This window comes from Wyeomyia smithii, chromosome 2, assembly GCF_029784165.1.
Source record: "Wyeomyia smithii strain HCP4-BCI-WySm-NY-G18 chromosome 2, ASM2978416v1, whole genome shotgun sequence".
In the NCBI taxonomy this organism is placed as follows: domain Eukaryota; kingdom Metazoa; phylum Arthropoda; class Insecta; order Diptera; family Culicidae; genus Wyeomyia; species Wyeomyia smithii.
This window is the reverse complement of record NC_073695.1, coordinates 244,100,100-244,122,238: the sequence shown is the minus strand read 5'-3', so window position 1 is coordinate 244,122,238 and position 22,139 is coordinate 244,100,100. Positions and strand designations below refer to the sequence as shown.

The 22,139-nt window shown below is 39.9% G+C and overlaps 1 protein-coding gene across 3 annotated transcripts in view; it reads left to right on the top strand.

Moving 5' to 3' along the window:
- Positions 1-22,139, top strand: part of LOC129720852 (nucleoside diphosphate kinase 6) — a 124,005-nt gene that overhangs the window by 28,988 nt on the left and 72,878 nt on the right. Inside the window, exon 3 of one of the 3 annotated variants that reach the window (XM_055672688.1) lies at positions 9,353-9,651. The exons of the other annotated variants lie outside the window; for them this stretch is intronic. Within the exon in view, the coding sequence (XP_055528663.1) occupies positions 9,353-9,441 (89 nt within the window). The 3' untranslated portion in view covers positions 9,442-9,651. Of the gene's footprint in view, positions 1-9,352; positions 9,652-22,139 lie in introns of those variants that run through there. 3 annotated transcript variants of the gene reach the window in all.

The following is a 22,139-nucleotide window of genomic DNA, read 5'->3' as shown; positions in this document are numbered from 1 at the left end:
CGGACAGAGTTGTGAGTTGTAAAATGGCGACTTTTGGTGACTGGGAAACTGCCGAAAATGACCCAAAAACAACCAAATATGGGCGTTTCTTTAACCAGAATGATGCTCAGAGGCCAGAAATTGTCTCCAAATGCCGTTTTGAAATCCAATATGGCGACTTCCGGTTCCTAAACAACAGTGGCAAAAGACCAAATAACACTCATTATGGGTATTATGGGCTCAGACACCATTTTGAATTGTAAGATGGCAACTTCTGGGAAACAGCCGAATACTACTGCATATGAATATTTCCGTAATCGAAATATTGTATAGAAGCCAAGCATTGACCCTGGACACCATCTTGAATTCGAAGATGACCACTTTCAGTTTCTGGAAAACAACGAAAATAACTGAATACCTCCCAATATGAGTGTTTCCGGAATAGAGGTGATGTACTAAAGGCAAAAGTCGAGGTTGTTGTCATTCCGATAAAACCGCAAGAAATCAATGAATTTGAAATGTTGAGAATTATTAAATTAAACACAAAAATAGGCAGGACGAAGTTTGCCGGGTCAGCTAGTAAATACATAAATATGCTGGTTAAAGCAAGTGATGAATAGAACTCGAGAGCAAAAAATTCGGAGGGATAAAAAAAACAAAAAATACTTTCAAAACGAAGAAAACTAAACATTAAATAATAGTTTTTGCATAACAGTTGTTATCACTAATTATGTTTGTTTTGTTGAATATCTTTTATATATAATATAATAAAGCTTTTAAACCAATTACAACATTATATGTATCCATACTTAAATTGTTAAATTGATAGAACATTCAAGTGTTATCTGAGCTAAAAGTTGCACAACAACCATATACGACTATTGACAACCATTATGCGGTTTCTCCTTTTATCTTTTCCACGAGGTAATTGAAACATTCATTTAATTGTACACTTCGTGGCCTGATTATTGAGCTTGAGCTTGACGGCCGCACATTTCGTAGTTGCTATCCCGTGATCTGAGCTAGTGAAGTTACACAGGGAACCACGTCTATAGCAACTTGGGATTGGTTTACCATTTACACGTCGTGGCCTGATTATTTGAATATTTCTCCTTCGTGCCTCGATAAGCTTCATCTATTATATTATCAATATTTAACTCCCGGAATGGCGTTAGTTTTACATACAAACAATATACGCACGGAATCTACAACATATTTTTTTCTGTGAAAGTATGAAATTGAGTAAACTAAATCTAAAATTGAGTAAATTCAGTTTCGTGTGTGAGAATGACACACGCTCACAGAAATTCAACAACAATGCACAGTGATACAGTGATGTATGTAGGCGGACATGAGTTTTTCGATGCGATTTTAGAGTAAAATTTTTTTCTAAGAACTTGTTTCTTATATTTAGTCTATTTTTTATGTGCAAATAAAAATTAGGGTGGTCCTGAAATCGACTAAATAAAAAAAACTAACTTTTTTATTCGCAAAAATAAATGTATACATTCATCGGCACAGTTGTAGATCAACTAATTTTAAGCAACTTTCGGTATTTCTTCACAACATTTATACAATATTTGTTCTTTCAAATGATACCAAAAAATATTATTTATGTTTGCCCTAAACGGAGACATCAATATTTTAAAAGGGCCTATTTTTAAAATAGAAATAGTGTAAACTCTTCATCTGTACAATATATCGACAATGTTTTTTCGTCAAAATTGGCGTATTTTTGATTGAAGTTACCGAAGAAAACTTTGTTTTTAAATTTGAATTGAAAAAATAGAGCGAAAAGACTGTTTTTGGAAACCAAATTTAATGTCTACAAAAAGGTTTTTTTACAAAGTTACTTAGAATTAGTTGATCTACAAGTTTGCCAAAGAATGTTTACAATTATTTATGCAAATGAAAACAAGTTAGTTTGTTTTTATTTCGTTGATTTTAGGACCACCCTAATTTTCATTTGCACATAAATAGAGGACTATGTATAAGAAACAACTTTTTACAAAAACTATAACTTTAAACCGCAAACCAAAATCGCAACGAAAAGCTCATGTCCGCCTAAATTGCCTTACTGTACCACTGTGCAATGAGTTTAGTTACCTTTTTCACCACAAGAGGGGGTGTTCCCTGTCTGTCTCCACGGAAATATATGGGGAATTCGAGAGTGAACTATATTGTTATTTTAAGATATTTGATATCACCCAATGCCGTGTTTGCCAACGTTATGGCCATGGTTCAAAGTTTTGTAACATGGACCAAAAATGCCTCATTTGTGGAGACTCTTCTCACAAAAAGGACACATGTCCTGTGAAAGAGAGTAAAAATTTTCGCTTTTCTAATTGTAACGGCAACCATATGTCGGAATTTTATCAATGCCCAGCACGTTTAGCAATTGTTAAGGCAAGGCAAGGTAAACAAAATTCAAAACAAAATTCTCCAAGCGTACCAGTGACGCATAGTTTACCTACTCCTTTGCATACCCGTTTAACTTATGCTCAAGTTACAGGTAGTTCGAACATTATACCGCCTAGTGTTGGCAGTTCGAAATGGCCGTTAATATGGGTAAGCAAAACACGCTAGAAAATAATTGTACACCTATTACTCCAGCTAATATTGCTGCCGAAAATATTTTTTCTAATGTCAACTGCCTGGGGCCTATTACGGCAGGTAAACTTTCTTTTTTGCAACAGGCAATGTTCGATCTTATGAACGCCATGTTGCAGGCAAAATCAATGTACGAAGCCATTCAAATAGGCACAAATTTTACTATTATAATTGTTTCTAATATAAAATTTAGCAATGATTTTAAATAAAACAATTAAAATATTAAATTGGAATGCTCGCTCATTGAAGGCCAATGAGAATGAGCTTTTTAATTTTTTAACAGTAAATAATGTGCATATTGCAATTATTACTGAAACATTTTTGAAACCTAACATAAAATTAAAATATGATCCCAATTACGTGGTTCATAGATATGATAGGATTCAGGGTTCCGGCGGTGGAGTTGCAATTGTTATTCATCGCCGAATCAAACATCGTGCTCTTCCCCATCTTGAGACGAAAGTTATTGAAACTTTGGGAATTGAAGTTCAAACTGAACTTGGGATTTTATTTATTGCCGCAGCATATTTACCATTTCAATGCACACGCGAGCACAAAAATTATTTTAAAGGTGATTTACAAAAACTCACCAGAAATCGTTCGAAATTTTTTATAATCGGCGATTTTAACGCTAAACATCGTTCATGGAATAATTCTCAAAGTAATTCCAATGGCAAAATTTTATTCAATGATTGTTCTTCAGGATACTATTCTATTTTGTCTCCGAATAGTCCTACATGCTTTTCTTCTGTAAGAAACCCTTCAACAATTGATTTGGTGCTAACAGATCAAATCACTACATTTGATCACTCATGCTGACTTTGATTCTGACCATCTTCCATTAACTTTTTCTTTATCACATGAATCAGTTTTAAACCCTATGAGCTCTGTTTTTAATTATAATAAGGCTAATTGGGAAAGATACAAAACTCATATTGAGAGAAATTTCAATAATGAGCTTGATTTGCAAAACGAAGTGAATATTGATTCCGCTTTGGAAGCATTAAAATGTGCAATTGTTGATGCCAGGAATTATTCTGTTCCAAAGGCTCAAGTGAAATTTGATTCATCAATAATTGACGAAAATCTTCAACTTCTAATTCGTTTGAAAAATGTCCGCAGACGTCAATATCAACGTTCTCATGACCCTGTTTTTAAAACTATTTACAAAGATTTACAGAAAGAGATTAAACATAGATTTAGTCTTTTGAGAAATCAAAATTTTGAGACCAAAGTTGGAAAATTGAAACCATATTCAAAACCTTTTTGGAGGCTGTCGAAGATTCTTAAGAAACCTTCAAAGCCTATTCCAGTTTTAAAAGATGGTGAACGTTTTCTTGTGTCCAATGAACAAAAGGCTCAAAGACTTGCTCAGCAGTTTGAGAGTGTTCATAACTCTAATTTGAATGTTGTGAGTCCAATTGAAAATGAAGTCACACGTCAATTTGATTTAATTTCACCACAGAATTTTTTACCTGCAAAAATAATTGAAACTAACTTGAATGAGATTAAATCAATTATTAAAAATTTCAAAATATGAAAGCACCTGGTGACGATGGAATCTTTGATATACTAATCAAACATCTCCCTGAGAGCACAATGGAATTTTTAGTGAAAATTTTCAATTGCTGCTTCAAAATTGCACATTTTCCCAAATTATGGAAAAATGCAAAAATTACTCCAATTTTAAAACCGGATAAGAACCCAGCTGATGTTTCAAGTTATCGACCAATCAGTTTGCTTTCTTCAATAAGTAAACTGTTTGAGAGAATTATTCTTAACAGAATGATGTCACACATCAACGAAAATTCAATTTTTGCAAATGAACAGTTTGGATTTCGCCATGGGCATTCCACAACTCATCAATTGCTCAGAGTTACTAATATGATACGAGCTAACAAATCTGAAGGTTATTCCACTGGAGCTGCTCTTTTAGACATAGAAAAAGCATTCGACAGTGTTTGGCATAAAGGTTTGATTGCGAAATTGCAAACTTTTAATTTTCCTAATCAAAATTTTAAAAAATTATCTTACTGATCGAACTCTGCAGGTTGTCTATCAGAATTCAAAATCTGATAGATTTCCTGTCAGAGCAGGTGTACCTCAAGGTTCAGTCTTGGGTCCAGTCCTGTACAACATATTCACTTCAGATCTTCCTGATTTGCCTCCAGGATGCACAAAGTCATTGTTCTGCGATGACACAAGCATTTCCGTAAAAGGAAAAAGTCTTCGTGTCATATGCAGTCGATTGCAGAAAAGTTTAGATATTTTTTCTTCCTACTTGCAAAAGTGGAAAATCTCTCCCAATGCTTCTAAAACTCAAATGATAATTTTTCCGCATAAGCCTAGGGCTTTTTTCCTCAAGCCAAACAATAATTACGTTGTCAAGATGAATGGGGTTATTTTAACGTTGACTAACGTCTATATCGAAGTTAGGCCCCTGAATTTGAAAATCTAGTAATTCAACCAGGGAAAACCAGGGAAAAGTGGTCAGGTTTTGAGAGCTTATTTTGCAGTCATCTATAATCAGGTTTTCGAGGTTTTGGCATCAATCGATCAGAAATTCTTTTACGGTTAAATTTATGTAACAAAAACAAACTATTGTTTGAGATACACTATTGAAAAATTGGTAATTAATATCGATTGTCTAAATCATACCGCGCAGCCAATCACTACCTTTCTTCCCAAGCACAGTCGACACTAACGGATACAATCGATCTGACTTTGTTGTTATTGTTGTTGTCACTTTCTGTTTCCGATGTTTATGCTGCTGCTAGCGGAAAAAACCTTGCAAATATGCATCTTTTTGTTGGTGTTAATTTTACGACAGCGGCTGATTCTGATTCCAAAACCGCACCAGTGACATGCGGACGCTAGGTGATAGCAGCTGAAAGGAGGAAATACAAAATAGTACCGGTCATCTCGTGCCGGTTCCACCCGTAATGCTGGTGGCTTTAGTAGTAAATGGCTACTGCAAAACACTTAAATGGCTGGAATTTTGGACGGACTAACCAGGAAACTATAATCGGCAACTGGCACCTTTTGGTGCCTCGAAATTTTGGTACAGAAGCGGCTATTTGAATTTTCTGTTTTACCAAATGCTGCTGCTAGCGGAAAAAACCTTGCAAAAATGCATGTTTGTGTTGGTGTTAATATTACGACAGCGGCCGGCGCAGCTTTCAAGAAACATTTGTCTCTACCATTCCATTATCTATGTAGCCCCTCCTTCTTTCTAATTATCTGACGAAGCCTTGGTATAAAACGTATCGTTCGAACATTTCACCCCATCAGTTTCATTATTAAACCGTACCGGATACATACGGACGCTCAGTGTTAGCAGTTAAAAGGAGGAAAAACAAAATAGTACCGGTCATCTCGTGCCGGTTTCACCCGTGATGCTGGTGGCTGTTAGTAATAAATAGCTACTGCAAAATACTACAATGGCTGGAATTCTGGACGGACTACCAGTAAACGAGAATAATCGGCAACTGGTACCTTTTGGTGCCTCGCAGTTTTATAATAGGAGCGGTTAGTTGAATTTTCTGTTTTACAAAATGCTGCTGCTAGCGGAAAAGTAGGAGGGTGGTATTCAAGACACGACCGCATGACGTTGACTACCGTATTCTTAAAAAAAAAAATATTCCATTGAAGCAAATAGTAGAGGGAATTGCAACGCTTCTTTTACAAAACTTCTGTAACAAAATTTCGAGGCTCCAAAAGGTACCAGTTTCCGATTATTCTCGTCCAGAATTCCAGTCATTTTAGTATTTTGCAGTAGCCACCAGCATCACGGGTCAAACCGGCACGAGATGACCGGTACTATTTTGTTTTTCCTCCTTTTAGCTGCTAACACCGAGCGTCGGTATGTACCCGGTACGGTTAAATAATGAAACTGATGGGGTGAAATGTTCGAACGATACGTTTTATACCAAGGCTTCGTCAGATAATTAGAAAAAGGGAGGGGCTACATTGATGATGGAATGGTAGAGACAAATGTTTCTTGAAAGCTGCGCCGGCCGCTGTCATAATATTAACACCAACACAAACATGCATTTTTGCAAGGTTTTTTCCGCTAGCAGCATCATTTGGTAAAACAGAAAATTCAATTTGCCGCTTCTGTAACAAAATTTAGAGGCACCAAAAGGTGCCAGTTGCCGATTATAGTTTCCTGGTTAGTCCGTCAAGAATTCCAGCCATTTAAGTGTTTTGCAGTAGCCATTTACTACTAAAGCCACCAGCATTACGGGTGAAACCGGCACGAGATGACCGGTACTATTTTGTATTTCCTCCTTTCAGCTGCTATCACCTAGCGTCCGCATGTCACTGGTGCGGTTTTGGAATCAGAATGATGGGGCGCCGGCCGCTGTCGTAAAATTAACACCAACAAAAAGATGCATATTTGCAAGGTTTTTTCCACTAGCAGCAGCATAAACATCGGAAACAGAAAGTGACAACAACAATAACAACAAAGTCGGATCGATTGTATCCGTTAGTGTCGACTGTGCTTGGGAAGAGAGGTAGTGATTGGCTGCGCGGTATGATTTAGACAATCGATATTAATTACCAATTTTTCAATAGTGTATCTCAAACAATAGTTTGTTTTTGTTACATAAATTTAACCGTAAAAGAATTTCTGATCGATTGATGCCAAAACCTCGAAAACCTGATTATAGATGACTGCAAAATAAGCGCTCAAAACCTGACCACTTTTCTCTGGTTTTCCCTGGTTGAATTACTAGATTTTTAAATTCAGGGGCCTAACTTCGATATAGACGTTAGTCAACGTCAAAAAACCTTGCAAAAATGCATGTTTGTGTTGATGTTAATTTCACGACAGCGCTAGGTGTTAGCAGCTGAAAGGAGGGAAGACAAAATAGTACCGGTCATCTCGTGCCGGTTTCACCCGTTATGCTGGTGGCTGTTAGTAATAAATGGCTACTGCAAAATACTAAAATGGCTGGAATTCTGAACGGACTAACCAGTAAACGTGAATAATCGGCAACTGGTACCTTTTGGTGCCTCGAAATTTTGTTACAGAAGTTTTGTAAAAGAAGCGTTGCAATTCCCTCTACTATTTGCTTCAATGGAATATTTTTTTTTATAAGAATACGGTAGTCAACGTCATGCGGTCGTGTCTTGAATACCACCCTCCTACTTTTTTGTTGGTCTGACAAGGTTAAGTACTTGGGACTTATTTATGATAAAAAAACTTATTTTCAAAGAGCACATTGAGAGTATAAAAGCCAAGTGCATCAAATATACGAGATGTTTATATCCTCTCATTAACAGGAGTTCTAAACTTTGTTTAAAGAACAAACTTTTGATTTACAAACAAATTTTTAGACCAGCAATGCTTTATGCTGTACCGATCTGGTCAAGTTGCTGTTCAACAAGGAAGAAAACGCTTCAAAGGATTCAGAATAAAATTCTGAAAATGATTTTGAAGCGTCCTCCTTGGTTTGGTACGCTCGAATTACATAGACTTACTGGTGTTGAACCATTAGAAGCTATGTCAAATAAAATTCTTAACAATTTTCGACAAAAATCGTTGCAATCTTCAATTGCTACGATAAGCTCTCTTTATAGCCAATAAGTTAGCAATTAAGTTAGTTGTAAGTTTACTTCCCCTTTTCTGACATGTAGGTTTAAATCCCTACGAATGATAAGTCCACATTGCGAAAGCAAACAAATCCTAACAATTAGCAGCAATAACAATATATAAATAGCAGCACCCAACAAATACCTAGCGGCAGAAGCAACTCCTGGGGTAGGGTAGGTGAGGTCTCCTTCTTTTGGATCTCCTCCAGTAACCAGCCGCACTGACTTGTGCTCACCCTTATAATATCGATAATTATCGCTAACGTCAAAAAATTACCGATAATATCGATGACCATCATTTATCGATATTATCGATAAGTCTCGATAAGTTTTCCATCACCACTCACTAGTCGTACGCCGATTTAAAATGGATAAACAAATGATGTGTGGGCACGTTGTATTCGCGGCGTTTCTCCGTGGTGGCGCGGGCACCCACCCGGTTTACTAGTTTATGTTAGAACAAATTTGTGCCAAAACTTAAGTTGTCCTGATTTTTAACTCGGACCAGATGGTATCCCTAGGCCAGCATCGTATTTCGAGGCCAGTTGGAAAGTCTGCGTCATATATTTTGCATTAAAAAGGAGCAAAAATAATGACGATGAAATCTCCGTCAAAGCATAATTGACGTTTGCAACATTTACGACTTACTTGATATTGTCAACATACATTATATTGCTGATTTGATTGTTCCCCTGCTAATCCTACTTTTAATCATTTTTTTCCTACGAGACAGGGGAGTGTTGTGGTTTCATCCCCAGCTCGTGGTTGACGTATTGTTCAACAATAAACCATTTTTCTACTCTCTATTCTTAATGTAAGACCAATATGCTAACGTCGATTTCAACATTGTTGCTGAACTGGAGGATTCTACCAAGTTCTCCGCAAATTAACATTGTCTCTCTAGTCTCTACATTCGCCACAAAATTATGGGTGGACGAATCCCTGCGGCCTTTTCTGCACAAAAATCATGTTATTGTAGTGCGCAGTGTACCTTCAAATTAACAATATGTAGTAATAATCGCCACTACTGACGACGCACTGTACATTGTAGCGCGAATTCTGTCGCATCGGCGCAATTATTTTCCATTCCGGACCACTTCATAATGAACGACGATTATCCTGTTCTTTTGTTTTTCTCTGTTTTTTTTTTGTTTGCTCCTCACAGATTCGGTGTCGTCTTTCCGTACCGAGGTAGAGATGTTTTTCCCGAGCTGTAACTTTTCAGCGGACCGCTGCGGAGAACCGACATCATAGTCATTAGGCCCCAACCTGTTGGAAGGTAGGAACAGGAAAGTGGCTTCTGTGGTTCTTTTTTATTGCTCTTCATTTTTTGTGTGCATTTTTCGTCAGCATTAAGTTATTTATTCGTTCATTCATCCCTCAACATTAACGGGGCGGGCATGAGAAACAATAAAAGCACTAACGTAGTTTTTTTTCGCAACTAGAAACTTGTAACAAAAAACCATTAGCTTGATATCACATTTACCACAATTTTTTTTTGTCTGGAAACCAAAAAAACTTTGGTTTGTGAATGACTGCAGAGAACTAATGAAACTTAACACCATTTTGTCAACAAAATTCCACTGGCGAACGTGCCACCAACGTTCACTATCAACGCCGGGGATGCTTTTTCATCGAAGATTATCCGAAAGAATTCCAGGTTGAAATTCGAGAGCAGTTTTCCCCTTTACGGATGACCGGAGCTTCGGCAGATCTCGGCAGCAGTTGGCAGCTTGCGTCATTTGTTTTGGATGCAGGGTCTGAGAAGAAATCTGAAAAAAATGCTTGACCACCGGATTCGACTAACAACGCTTCAACTCCGCTAATTATTTGAAAGTTGAAACACGTTCCAGTCCATTAAACCAGCGTTGCCCGCAGCGAGAAGTGTCTTCTCGGGCCGTGTTCCGAATCGAGTTAACGGCCTAATAGGGTGATGTATGATGAGCGGGCCAATTTGGACTATTTTCGTTTTCAGTTTTTAGTGTCACATTTAGTTATAAGAAATCTGAGTCTATCTTTCTGATAAGAGAATTCGTATCCTGGAGTGTACCTTTTTTATTTTTGAGACTTCCTCATGTAGCATCTAATTAACGTATAATTTTTCAATTTTTTATTTTGTTTCAGTGAACGAAAACTTTATTATTTTGTTTCTAACATTGCAAAAGTTTCATCGATCAAAATAAATACAATGGCATGCACTGGAATATTTTGTGTTTCATAGTAAAATTTTAATTTATTGCCGCTTTAAGGATTGGCTACAGAAAACGCAGTCAAGGAAAACAGATCATCCTTATCGAAGTTTAGTACTTCATATGTTCTCCCTTGGCATGAGTGGTGGGCGACAAACCAACAATTACAGAAAACACAAAATGATTACATTCTGTATACCAAGTAAGCCGTGGTGACTATGATAAACGGCAAATTGTGCTCGAAAATGGAGCTCACTGCTTCACTCATGCTGCGCTACCCTAGGCTACTGCGAATAGCAAACTAGCAGTTTAAAGTTAAAAAAACTACGCGCGCGTGCGGAAGAGTATAATAACAATCATCATAGCAAACCACTCGACTCGACCCGTACACCGAAGTGACGCTAGAAATTTTACTAGCATTTTAACAAACGCACACAAACACACACGTGTGCAGCCGCCACTACTGTTTTGGACCCCGGAGCGGCTACCGTCGAGGGTCGCCGGCCAGTGGCTTAGATGTTGATAAATGTTGTTTCGGGCGCACATACCTACTCTATACGGTTCCACGGGCACGAGCGACCATTTTTCAGATGGAGCATGAAATGAGTGCCCCGGCAGGAGCGGGGCTGCGCAAACGGCGGGTGGTATCTATTGACCCGTGCCCAATCTTGCTCTCGCGTGCCTCCCATCAGTGCGTCTCGGATGGATGGACGGATGGAGCAGCTCCAGCTCGGCTCCCACAGTCGGACGGGTTTCTGTGCCGACCGTGTGCCGTGCGTCGAGTTGGTTGCACTGTGCTGCGGTTTGGGCGACGCATGTGGCGGGGTTTTCTCGCGACGACGACGACGACGCGACCAACACGGTCTTCAGCGGTTTCAGGGAGAAGAAGAAGGGAGAAGGAATGGGGTCGGTAGATACGGCAGCAGTATACTTATTCAGTCACCGGCGGTGGTTTCGACTTTGCGGACCGTTCGATGGGGGCGTATTGGACTAGTGTTACTAACAAACAATATTAAAAATATTTATTTATCGTACTATTGATCACATGGTAACATATATTGTGGTCAACAGGGTTGCAAATTTTCACTGTCACTGATAGATTTTCAAATGACACTGAGAGCTACGAATATCAGTATCAACACGAACGAGCTGAAAGTGAGAATTGCTTTCAGCTCCAATCAGTTGACAGTGGTAATCCTGACTGGCAGCATTTCTGTGATTTCGCACACGCTTTGTTGCTCTAGCGATGTTTATGCGGTGTAGGATGAAGGTGCCTATCTGCTTCATCGAATTAAAGCAATGGATTGGCTCAAATCAAATAATTTCGATATTATTTAAGATATATCATTTATGTCACTGACATGATTATTGACTGATAATTGACACGGCTGGCACTTAATATCAGTTTGAAGAGAGTGAGAGTGAAACTGCTTTTAGTTAATTTTCATTTTTCTGTGACGAAATTTCGCAGCACTGGATGGTCAATGAGATGCGACTTCCGGTGGGTATATGGGTATTTTCGTATTCGGGAAGTCTACACGCAAAAGTTCAAGCTTTCGATTCGCACAGAATTTGCTCTGACTTCGCACAACCAATGTGTGATACGCATAACGCAAAAGTTGTACAAGGAATACATTGACAGAGATCAAAATCAGAATATGAATCATATACACAAAAATCGTACTGTCTCGGTAAACTTCGGCTTCGGGCGAACGATCAGTTTCGAGGCGCTCAAAAAACCGTTCTTTACTTTCGCGAGCCGGTGCGTATCAACGGTTCGTGCATCCCTAAAAATCCTCAGCAACCGAAACAGTCAATAGCGAGCCTTGTTGCCGCGGAAGTTATTGACGCTGGTGCCAGTAACGCAGAACCGAATGCATGTGAATGAAACCAGAGTCATAATTAAATGCAAAATATTTTGGACTAATCTCATGTTTTTGTTTATTGTTAATGATTGAATGATGTTTTCAAATGACCTGATTCATGAAAGTAAATCGATCAGACAATAATTTCTTCAATGGAGTCAGTACCCAACTTATCAGTATTGATTGCTGGTTGCACTGTTTTAACGATGCCAACCTTCTGAACATCGGCTGATGCTTTATAAGTGTAGTGGTTTGGAGCTGCGCAATACATTCAAAATACGCTAGAGCATCAAATGCGTTATGCCCAACGCACATGCGTTGTACTGGTTCCAATTTTAATCAGTAAATGCGCTAATTTCGCTCATAAATGATCTGGTTACGCACACTCCAACTTTTGCGTGTACAATCGACCCCAGAGAAGACCGTGTTAACCTCCTACTACGGATTCAGATTAGTGGTGATAAAATCGAGGTATGTGACGAGAGGCTCACTGGTAATTACCGAGAGCGACATCAGCAGAGAAATTCGTCGGGGTCTCATGACAGGAAACCGTTCCTTTATTTTACCTCCGGAGGACGTTCTGTTCAAATAAAATTCTCCTCGGCACGGGGTTAATCATCTACAAAACATTAATCAAACTGTAGCTTTTAAGGCCATGAAGCTTGGCCCATGCTTGTGGACAACTAAAGGGCCCTTGTGATTTTCGCACGGAATGAAAGCGGATGGAGGAAAAAGCTTCGTACTGAAAATTCTACTCGCTGGCGCATACGTCAGACTGCGAGATTACGGCAGTACTGAAAGTCTAGGCAACAAGATCTTCACAGCCCCTAGAGTAGAATGGGCTATTGACTCTTTTGCTCCATTCAAGTCTCCAGGAGTTGACGGAATCTATCCAATACTTCTTCAGAAATGCAAAGGTAGATTAGTACCTGCTTTAACAAAAATATATAAAGCAAGTCTTTCGCTAGGTTATATTCCTACAGCTTGGTGGCAAACCAGAGTTGTTTTTATTCCTAAGACAAACAAAAAAGACAAGTCGTCACCAAAATCCTTCAGACCAATAAGTTTGGCCTCTATTTTTCTCAAAATAATGGAAAAACTTATTGACGAATACATCAAGGATGCAATACTTTGCAGAAACCCGTTGAGTAGAGTGCAATTTGCGTATCAAAGTGGAAAATCAACAGTGGATGCTCTTCACTCAGTTGTAACAAAAATTGAGAAAACCTACAAGGCTAAAGAAATGATGTTGGCAGCATTTCTCGACATAGAAGGAGCTTTCGACAATGCAAGTCCATGAAAAAAGCAATGAAAGCTCACAGGTTTGAGAACTGTCTAATTGAGTGGATTGTTGAAATGCTTACAAACCGAGAAATACTTGCGCATATTGGAGATTCGTCGCTTAAAGTAATAGCTGTTAAAGGCTGTCCGCAAGGAGGAGTTCTTTCTCCACTACTATGGTCTCTAGTAGTAAATGATCTCTTAAAAAACTTAGAGTCACTGGGGTTTGAAGTGATCGGTTTTGCGGATGACGTGGTTATTATAGTCCGTGGTAAATACGATGACATTATCTCAGAACGAATGCAATCAGCTTTAAACTTTACTTCCTCGTGGTGTAGAAGAGAAGGATTAAATATAAATCCATCTAAGACTACACTAGTACCGTTTACAAAAAGAAGGAAAACTAATCTCAACATTCTTTACTTAAACAGTGTTCTGCTGACATTCTCCATGGAAGTTAAATATCTTGGAGTAATCCTGGATAGTAAGCTTCTCTGGAACGCACACGTTAAACAAGTCTTAAACAAAGCTACCTGTGCTTTTTGGGCTTGCAAAAAGACTTTTGGGAAAAAATGGGGGCTTAAGCCTAGAATGATACAGTGGATCTACTCGGCTATAGTAAAACCCAGAATAACATATGCAGCTTTGATATGGTGGCCAAAAACCAAATAAAAAACGACTCAACTCAAGTTAGAACAACTGCAAAGGCTTGCCACTACAGCCATTACAGGGGCAATGGGTACCACTCCGTCTAAAGCCCTTGATGCTCTTCTCAACCTTCTGCCCTTATCTCAGACTATTCGACTAGATGCGCTCAAAAGTGCAATTAGGTTATGTCGTACATATGCTCTCTTTGAAGGAGACCTAAATGGTCACCTACGAATTTTGAAGGAGTTTTATATAAATCCTCTAATACTAAAAAATGAAGATCTGATGGAAAAAAGTATGATTTCAACCATCTATTTATAGTTCTAGATCCAAGTCGTAGTGAATGGGAATGTGGAGGGCCCAGCACCCGAGATGGCTCAATAATATTCTACACTGATGGCTCAAAATGGGAAATCGGGTAGGGGCTGGCATATCAGGCCCTGGAGTAAGTCTTTCAGTGGCGATGGGAACATGGCCCACGGTGTTCCAAGCTGAAATCTATGCCATTTTGGAATGTACCTGGATCTGCTTGAAAAAAAAATATCGAAATGCTAACATATGCATTTTTTCCGATAGTCAAGCAGCCTTGAGCGCTTCGAAATCTGTTACTTGCACTTCCAAACTAGTTTGGGAATGTGTTAAAATGCCTCAACAACTAGCTACGCGCAACAAGGTAAACCTCTACTGGGTTCCTGGACACTGTGGTATCGAAGGTAATGAAAAAGCAGATGAGCTAGCAAGAGCTGGATCAGCAATGACACTTATTGGTCCTGAACCATTCTGTGGGGTTTTCTTTAGTGCCCTGAGAATGGAGCTATCAGAGTGGGAAAAAGGTCAGGTGCTGCTGAACTGGGAAAGCACTAAAATAGCTCGTCATGCGAAACGATACATCAAGCCTAACGCTTCGACTGCACTGAAACTGTTAAACCTTTCAAAGAAGGATCTGAGTACTTATACTGGGCTGATCACTGGTCACTGTCCGAGTAACTATCATCTAAAGCTAATAGGAAGGCTTGAAAATGACAATTGTCGCTTCTGTTACATAGAGAGTGAAAGTGCTCATCATTTGTTGTGCGAATGCCCAGAAATATTCAACAAACGGCGCAAATTTCTTAATAAGGGACTTCTAGAACCTTGGGAAATATGGGCTAGTTTTTCGAACAATGTTCTGAATTTTATTCGCAGTATAATACCTCATTGGGATAATGCCTTCAATGACAATGGCGACTACTCAGACACATAGTAGTTGACTATACAGGTAAAGGCCTATAGTAAAAGAGGATACACCACAAAAGATCTAAACACTGGTCGCAGTGGTACAATGTCCCCAACAAGGAAAAAAAAAATACGGCAGTACTGTACCCGAAAACTTAGAAAAGTTGCAGAAAAACTATCTTCAGCATGGAAACACGGACACGAATCGGAACATGGAATATACTGACCCTCACCTAGCAGGGAAAGCTGGCTCAACTTGCGAGAGAAGCTAGCCGCCTCAAGCTTGAAATCCTGGGACTGAGCGAAGTCCGTTGGCCGGGTACTGGCGAACACAAAACATCATTGGGGTAAGTCTTGCTCTATTCTGCCATACGAGTCGAACAACTTGAATCCCGGGCCTCGTAGTTGCCTGCTAGTGCAGCCGTCAAAGAGCAATGCACCGGCATCAAGAACACCTTCATCGCAACAAGTAAACCATCGGCGAAAAGCGGAGGGTCGGATTTCGGATGAAACTTGGAAAAGATCCGGCGTTGAGCGAGCGCGAACCAGTGCAGCTAAGACGAATACTCGTCAACGATACGCTGAACTGGTAAGGTCTGTAAAACGCGCTTGTAGACGAAACAAGAGAGGTTGGACTATCTCCCTAGGCTTAGCGCTGCCAGGAGCGCGATTACAAAGACGCCGCCTAAAAGACAAAGTTGGTCAGCTACTGACTAACAGTACTGAACAGCTTAAGCGATGGACTGAACATTTCGAACAGCTCTTCCGAGTTTCGAATGTCAGTGAAAAGCTCAGCGCATCAATCGCGTAAACTTCGAAGCACCATCGCTAGATGAAATTGAAGCGGCAATCAGAAGTATGATGTCCAATAAAGCGCCAGGGATAGACTGCATTTTAGCCGAGATACCCAAAACTGACTCATTTTTGTCAGCGCAGATGATGCATCAGCTATTCAGCATCATAAGGAAAACCGCAACTTTTCCGATGGTCTGGATGTAGGACATATTGGTCAAAGTACCCCTCCCCCCCCAAAAGACTTAACTAAATGCAGTTACTGGCGTGACATCACGTTGCTCTGTATTACTCTCAAAGTACTTTGTAAGGTTATCACTAACCGGATCCAGGAGAAGATCGCCGCAACTCTCCGACAGCAGCAAGCTGGATTCCGTGTTGGCCGATCACGTTTAGACCATATCACAACGCTCGGGATTATATTGGAGCAGATCAACGAATTCCAGGACTCTCTTTTACTGGTGTTCGTTGACTTTGGAAAAGCGTTCGACTGACTCAACCACGAAAACTAGTCCATCTCATCGAGGCTCAGTACGAGGAGTTTTTGTGCACTGAGTTGTACAATGGTGTTTTGTACGACTCTATAAGGGTTACTGCTGGTGTAAGACAGGGCTGCATTTTGTCACCGCTGCGGTTTTACATCGTCAAGGACGAGATATTAGCTGGAGCGATTGACGGTAGACCAAAATCGAGGATTGCCTTGGAATCCTCTAACAATGGAGCACCTGAATGTCCTTGATCTAGCCGATGACATTGTCTTGCTGGCACAACGACGAAACGTTATGCTGAGCAAGTTAGACGACTCTTCTAGTGCTCCCATGCAGCAGGTCTTTCAGTCAATGCAGCCAAAACTAATCCGTATTGCTGTAACTGCGAAACGTGGTGCGCCTCAGCGGAGACTAAGCAAAACTGCAGGTATAAGTTAATCGCCACCTATGAAACATCGTCGCTCTATCGTCGATGTCATCAATAGAGACAGGAATTCGAAAGCGTAGGTGAAAGTAGATTGGATAAACCTTGAAGAAAAAAGCGAACGAGATCTGCAAAGAAGTATTCTACTTGAATCCGCAAGGACAACGCAGAAGAGGCAGACCCAAACGCTCATGGCGACGCAGCTTAACCATCCGGGCTGTTGACGAGAACTTGTCCTGGAGACAGGTGAAAGCCATGGCGGGTCATCGTCCACAGTGGGGATCTCTATTCTAATCCCTTTGTTCTGCTGGACCGGCAGACATGGACTAATAAGTAAGTAAGTAGGGCTTTATTTTTTGCTTTATTCTGAAACGTTTTCAAATCTATGTTATAGGTAGTTGCTAGTTTGACGTTGGACTAACGTCTATCTCGAAGTTAGGCACCTAAACTTGAAAATCTACTAATTCAACCAGGGAAAACCAACGAAAAGTGGTTAGGTTTTGAGCGCTTATATATCAGTCATTTCTTTTCAGAATATCGTGGTTTTGCCATCAACCGATCAGATGTTTTTTACGGTTAAATTCATGTAACAAAAACAACCTATTGTTTGAGATACACTATTGAAAAATTGATAAATAACATCGACTGTCTAAATCATACCCAGCAACCAATCACTCCTCCCTCTTTCCAAATAACTGACAAAACCTTGATATATAAGGTAGTATTCGAACATTTCACCCCATCATTTTCATTCCAAAATTGTACCCGTATTATACGCACGCCGTCGAATTGAATGTCTCATTCGTGCGTTGGCCGGCAAAGCGAACGGTTCTTTCTGAACCGGCAGAAAGCTGGTGGTGGCAAATATTGGTGGCTTATAAAAGCGCACACCATCGAATTAAATAGTTCGTATGTATAGATTGCTAAAGCACGTCGTGGGTAGCTATAGTGGGTGTTAATCGAAGATTTAATATTTTCTCGTTTATTCATTAACACTCTATTAAAAATATTAAAACGCCTAAACGAACACGGTTGAAAAATTCGACTGTACAGCAGCGATTTAAACTTCTTCAGCCAATCTTTATTCATCAAGAAAAAAATACTTCCGATGAATGATCAACACTTATTTGTTAGAAATTTCATTTAGATCTTAACAGGTTCTTTAGAGTATCGTGAATTATCGGTAAAAGGAGTATCATAAACTATCGGTAAAGTTTTCTCATTAAGCATACGTTTGATTTTCGTTTATTTCCTTGACGCGCGGTTTTGTTTTAGTTTCTCGCACACAGAGAAAAAAAAATTGTCTCTATCGTGAAAGATAACAAAACATTTAGAAATGCTCTAAATCATTATTAAAGAAGTATACTAAAGTCGCTTTTTACGCTTGGGATACGTGCGGAGTAAAAAAAAATGTAAAAAACCGCGTAAATTCCGGAATCCGCGTAAAAAAAAAACCGCGCAAATTCTGCAATCCGAGTGAAGAGAAACCGAAATTCGCTTTAAAAAAATATTGCGTAAATTCCGGAATCCGCGTAAAAAACGCGTAAAAAGCGACCTTAGAGTAATATATTTCCTGTCACTCGCCAAAACCTTGATAACAACTACGCAAAAAGCGTGTTATTTAGTTCTTGCTTTTTTATGTTCTCGAAATAAACGTAATTACTAAAAATACATGAAGGTATATGCAGGGCTGGAGCCAACCTAGAATGAGTTTGATCGGTTGAGTAAGATCGAGTATGAGGAAGGCAAAGTAGCTCTGAACCCTACTCGAGAATTTATTCCCAGAATATATTTTTTAACCGCCTTGCTTTTCAGATTTTTTTATGCCTTGTCAGAAAGTTATGAAAAGAAAAAAACTGGTCGAAAACGGTCCATTTGAAGTTGTAATCTTAAAATGCTCATCGCGCAATCTACACTAAAACAACAAAGTTTAAAATTGATTCTTCATGCCAATTACTTAAACCCTTTCCGACCGAGCTCACACAATTGTGTAGTTAAAAAATGACGGAAAACAAAACCCTAAGGTGAAACGGTGTTGAAGCCACAATCGACTAATGTCAAGTCACCACTCCGAATTTGCAGACATCCATAAATTACGTAACACAAAAAAACCCCACTATATAACTGCGTAGGTAGAAGGTGACTTATAAACAAAACCTTCTCTCTCGCTTTTTGAACTTCCTATTCGTTGTTTTATTTTTCACACCGCTAGTGTCAACATCGCAGCTGCTACGAAAAATAAAAAAAAAGGAGCAAGCAAGTGTTTTTATATAGGACTTGCTTCGATGTAGGTTTTGTTATCAGTCATTTTTTACCTACACAATTGTGTGGGTTTCGGTCGGAAAGGGATATGTGACGAAACGTAACGCCAAAACCAGCTCCCCAATAAAAATTACGCAACGCTGTAGAAGAATTTGCTCAATAAAAATGTTCGTTCTCGGAGAGTCTCTCCAGAGATTTTTTATTACGTAACACTGATCTTACCTCCCCCCCCATATGAAACAAATCGTAACGCTCAAGGATACTTCCCCTCCCCCCTATTAGATGCTGCCCAATGCGTTCCCTGTGAATACGCTATTTCATGTTTGCTTCACCGCTGCAAACATCAAATAGCGTTTGAACAGGTGACGCAAAAGCTATTACCCAGTCTTGTGCCTTTGAAAATTCGAAGGGGTGGCTCGGTGTCGGCCATTTTTGGATTCGATATCATTTCGCCTTAATCGAAGTAATTCCCATACATATAAATACACTTGCTTGCTCCGGTTTTTTTTTCATAGCAGGTGCGATGTTGACTAGTGTTGGGAAATATCGCCCAAAACGGACATCGATAACAATCGATAATTCCGGGGCTTTTATCGATTTTATCGATAAGTATCGATAATTTGACAGCTCACGTTTGCGGTAAAAAAATTTTTTTCAGATGGCGATGAAAAAAAACTGTTTCAGATGGTGATGAAAAAAAACTATGACAGATAATTGAGTTGGATAAGTTTCCCATGGAAGGTCATCATGTTAGCTTCCTCACAAAAAAATATTACGTCCTTGAGTGCAGCCTTCCGGCAGTTAACCGGAACATTCGCCATGGCGGACGAAAACATGCGTGTAGCCATGTTTTTAAGCTCTTTCTTCGTATTGTTATTAATTCCTCCTCCGTTTTCGCGACAAAATTGCTGGAATAGGTCTTGCGCTTCAAGTTTGTCCAGAAGTTCTCGATGGTAAGCAGGTGGGGGACATTGTGCGGATTCGCCGACTTCGGTACCACATCGATATTCAGCCTGGCCAGAACACCGTGTCTTCGCGCTTATGGTATTTCTTGATGAACGTCGCAACTTCTGTCAGGCACTTCGTACTATAAATTTCCCCGTTCACGGCCAGCCCGGAGCGAAATAAGAGCAACTTTAACATCCCTTTCTCGCTGATTGTCAGCCACAGCCGCACCTTTTTTAGGAACTTGGTCTGTGAAATAAACTTTACCTCGGTGCTCACTTCCTTCGTGGGGGAGGTAAAATACGAAGAGCCCTACTAGTCGTTGCCATCCAGGGTGAGATAGGTCTAGTCGTCCAATACCACTGCCGCGTCGCGATTCGCCGGGAAAATCGACTTGACCATCTTATTCAACCGCTGTCGCTGCGTCATTGCCTGCAGCTCCGAGACCAGTGGACGGGACTGCCGCTTTCTGCATGTATGTCCATGTTCTCTAGATGCTTTTTCACTGTTTTAGAGCATACACCAACCCCTCGGCCAAGTGCACGCAGCGATTTAGCCACTTTTTCCTCGGTCTTCCTCTTCAGCATCATTTAAAGCTTTTTGTCGCGTAGGGTCGTTGGTCGTCCGGAACCGGGCTTTCTTTCGATGCTCCGATCGTGGTCCAATAGTGTCAAGATGTTGTAGATGCCAGAACCGGCATACCCGGCGTCCGCACGATGCCCGTTTTTGACGCGGCGGGGTACCGTTCTTTGAACGCGCGCACTTCTGAACGGAGTAGCTTGACTTTTTTCGCCATCACAGTTAGAGTTTGACTGATAGAGCTGTCATTTTTTTTGCTAACTCATGGGTTACTATGATTGATGATGCATGAGTAGTTTCGTCAGTGCGATTAAAGGTAAACCCATGAAAAATCGGCAATTTTTGTTTATTTTTTACCGCAAACGTTATTCGTCAAATGCAATTTTGCTATATAAATTTGTTAAAAACAGAGACAGTGATGGCCCAAACAGAATGGATACGTTTGCGTTGCATTGACGTCAATGTGACAGTAAATGTATGGGCTAACTGTCAAATTGCCGCAAGCGCAGCCGCAACGTATCCATTATGTTAAGGCCTTGAATGACAAATTTTACGATACTGCGAATGAAAATTTAAACAACCGGACGAGTTAAAGTTTGTTTTGGAAAGCCTTCGGGTTTTACGCCGGGAGTGCTTTCTACGGAGTAGTTTCAAGCCGAAGTTCATTTTGAAGGTTGTATAATTAGTGAAAAAATTGAAGCAGGCAAAATTCTGTCAATTTTTAAATGGCCAAAACTTAACGAAAAGTTAATCAATTCTGACAAAACAGGTTTCATTTTACTGGAAACTGTCCTAGTTTCCTAGTATTACTTGAGAACTGGACGTGACCAAGGGTCACTGGAAATGTTTCGGATTTCCGGAGTGTGCGCCAAAGTGTACACAGCGTTGCAAATCGAGCGAGAAGCAAAACCTTTCTTCTCCTTTCTGCTTGAAAACGAAACATATGTTACGCTTTTCAAGTCTTTTGCACACACGCTTTGGAAATACTCTTCCTTCTCCATGCATTCCCTTGAGTAGCAGCAAGCATGCACCGACACGAACAAACTCTTTCGTATTGCTACCCAGCTACCGTAAAAGAGGACGCGAGTTCCTGCTTGTGAGTAGGAGTACTCGACTAAAATTGCTCGACTAGGAGTGCTTGAAAAACTGTGCTCGAAAACGAAAATGCTTTCTTAGCGGTTTGGCTTCATGCACCGACAGTGGGGTAACGGATCGGTAACGGGGTAATCGGACTGCTTCGGTAAGATTTTTACAGCAGTCTAAT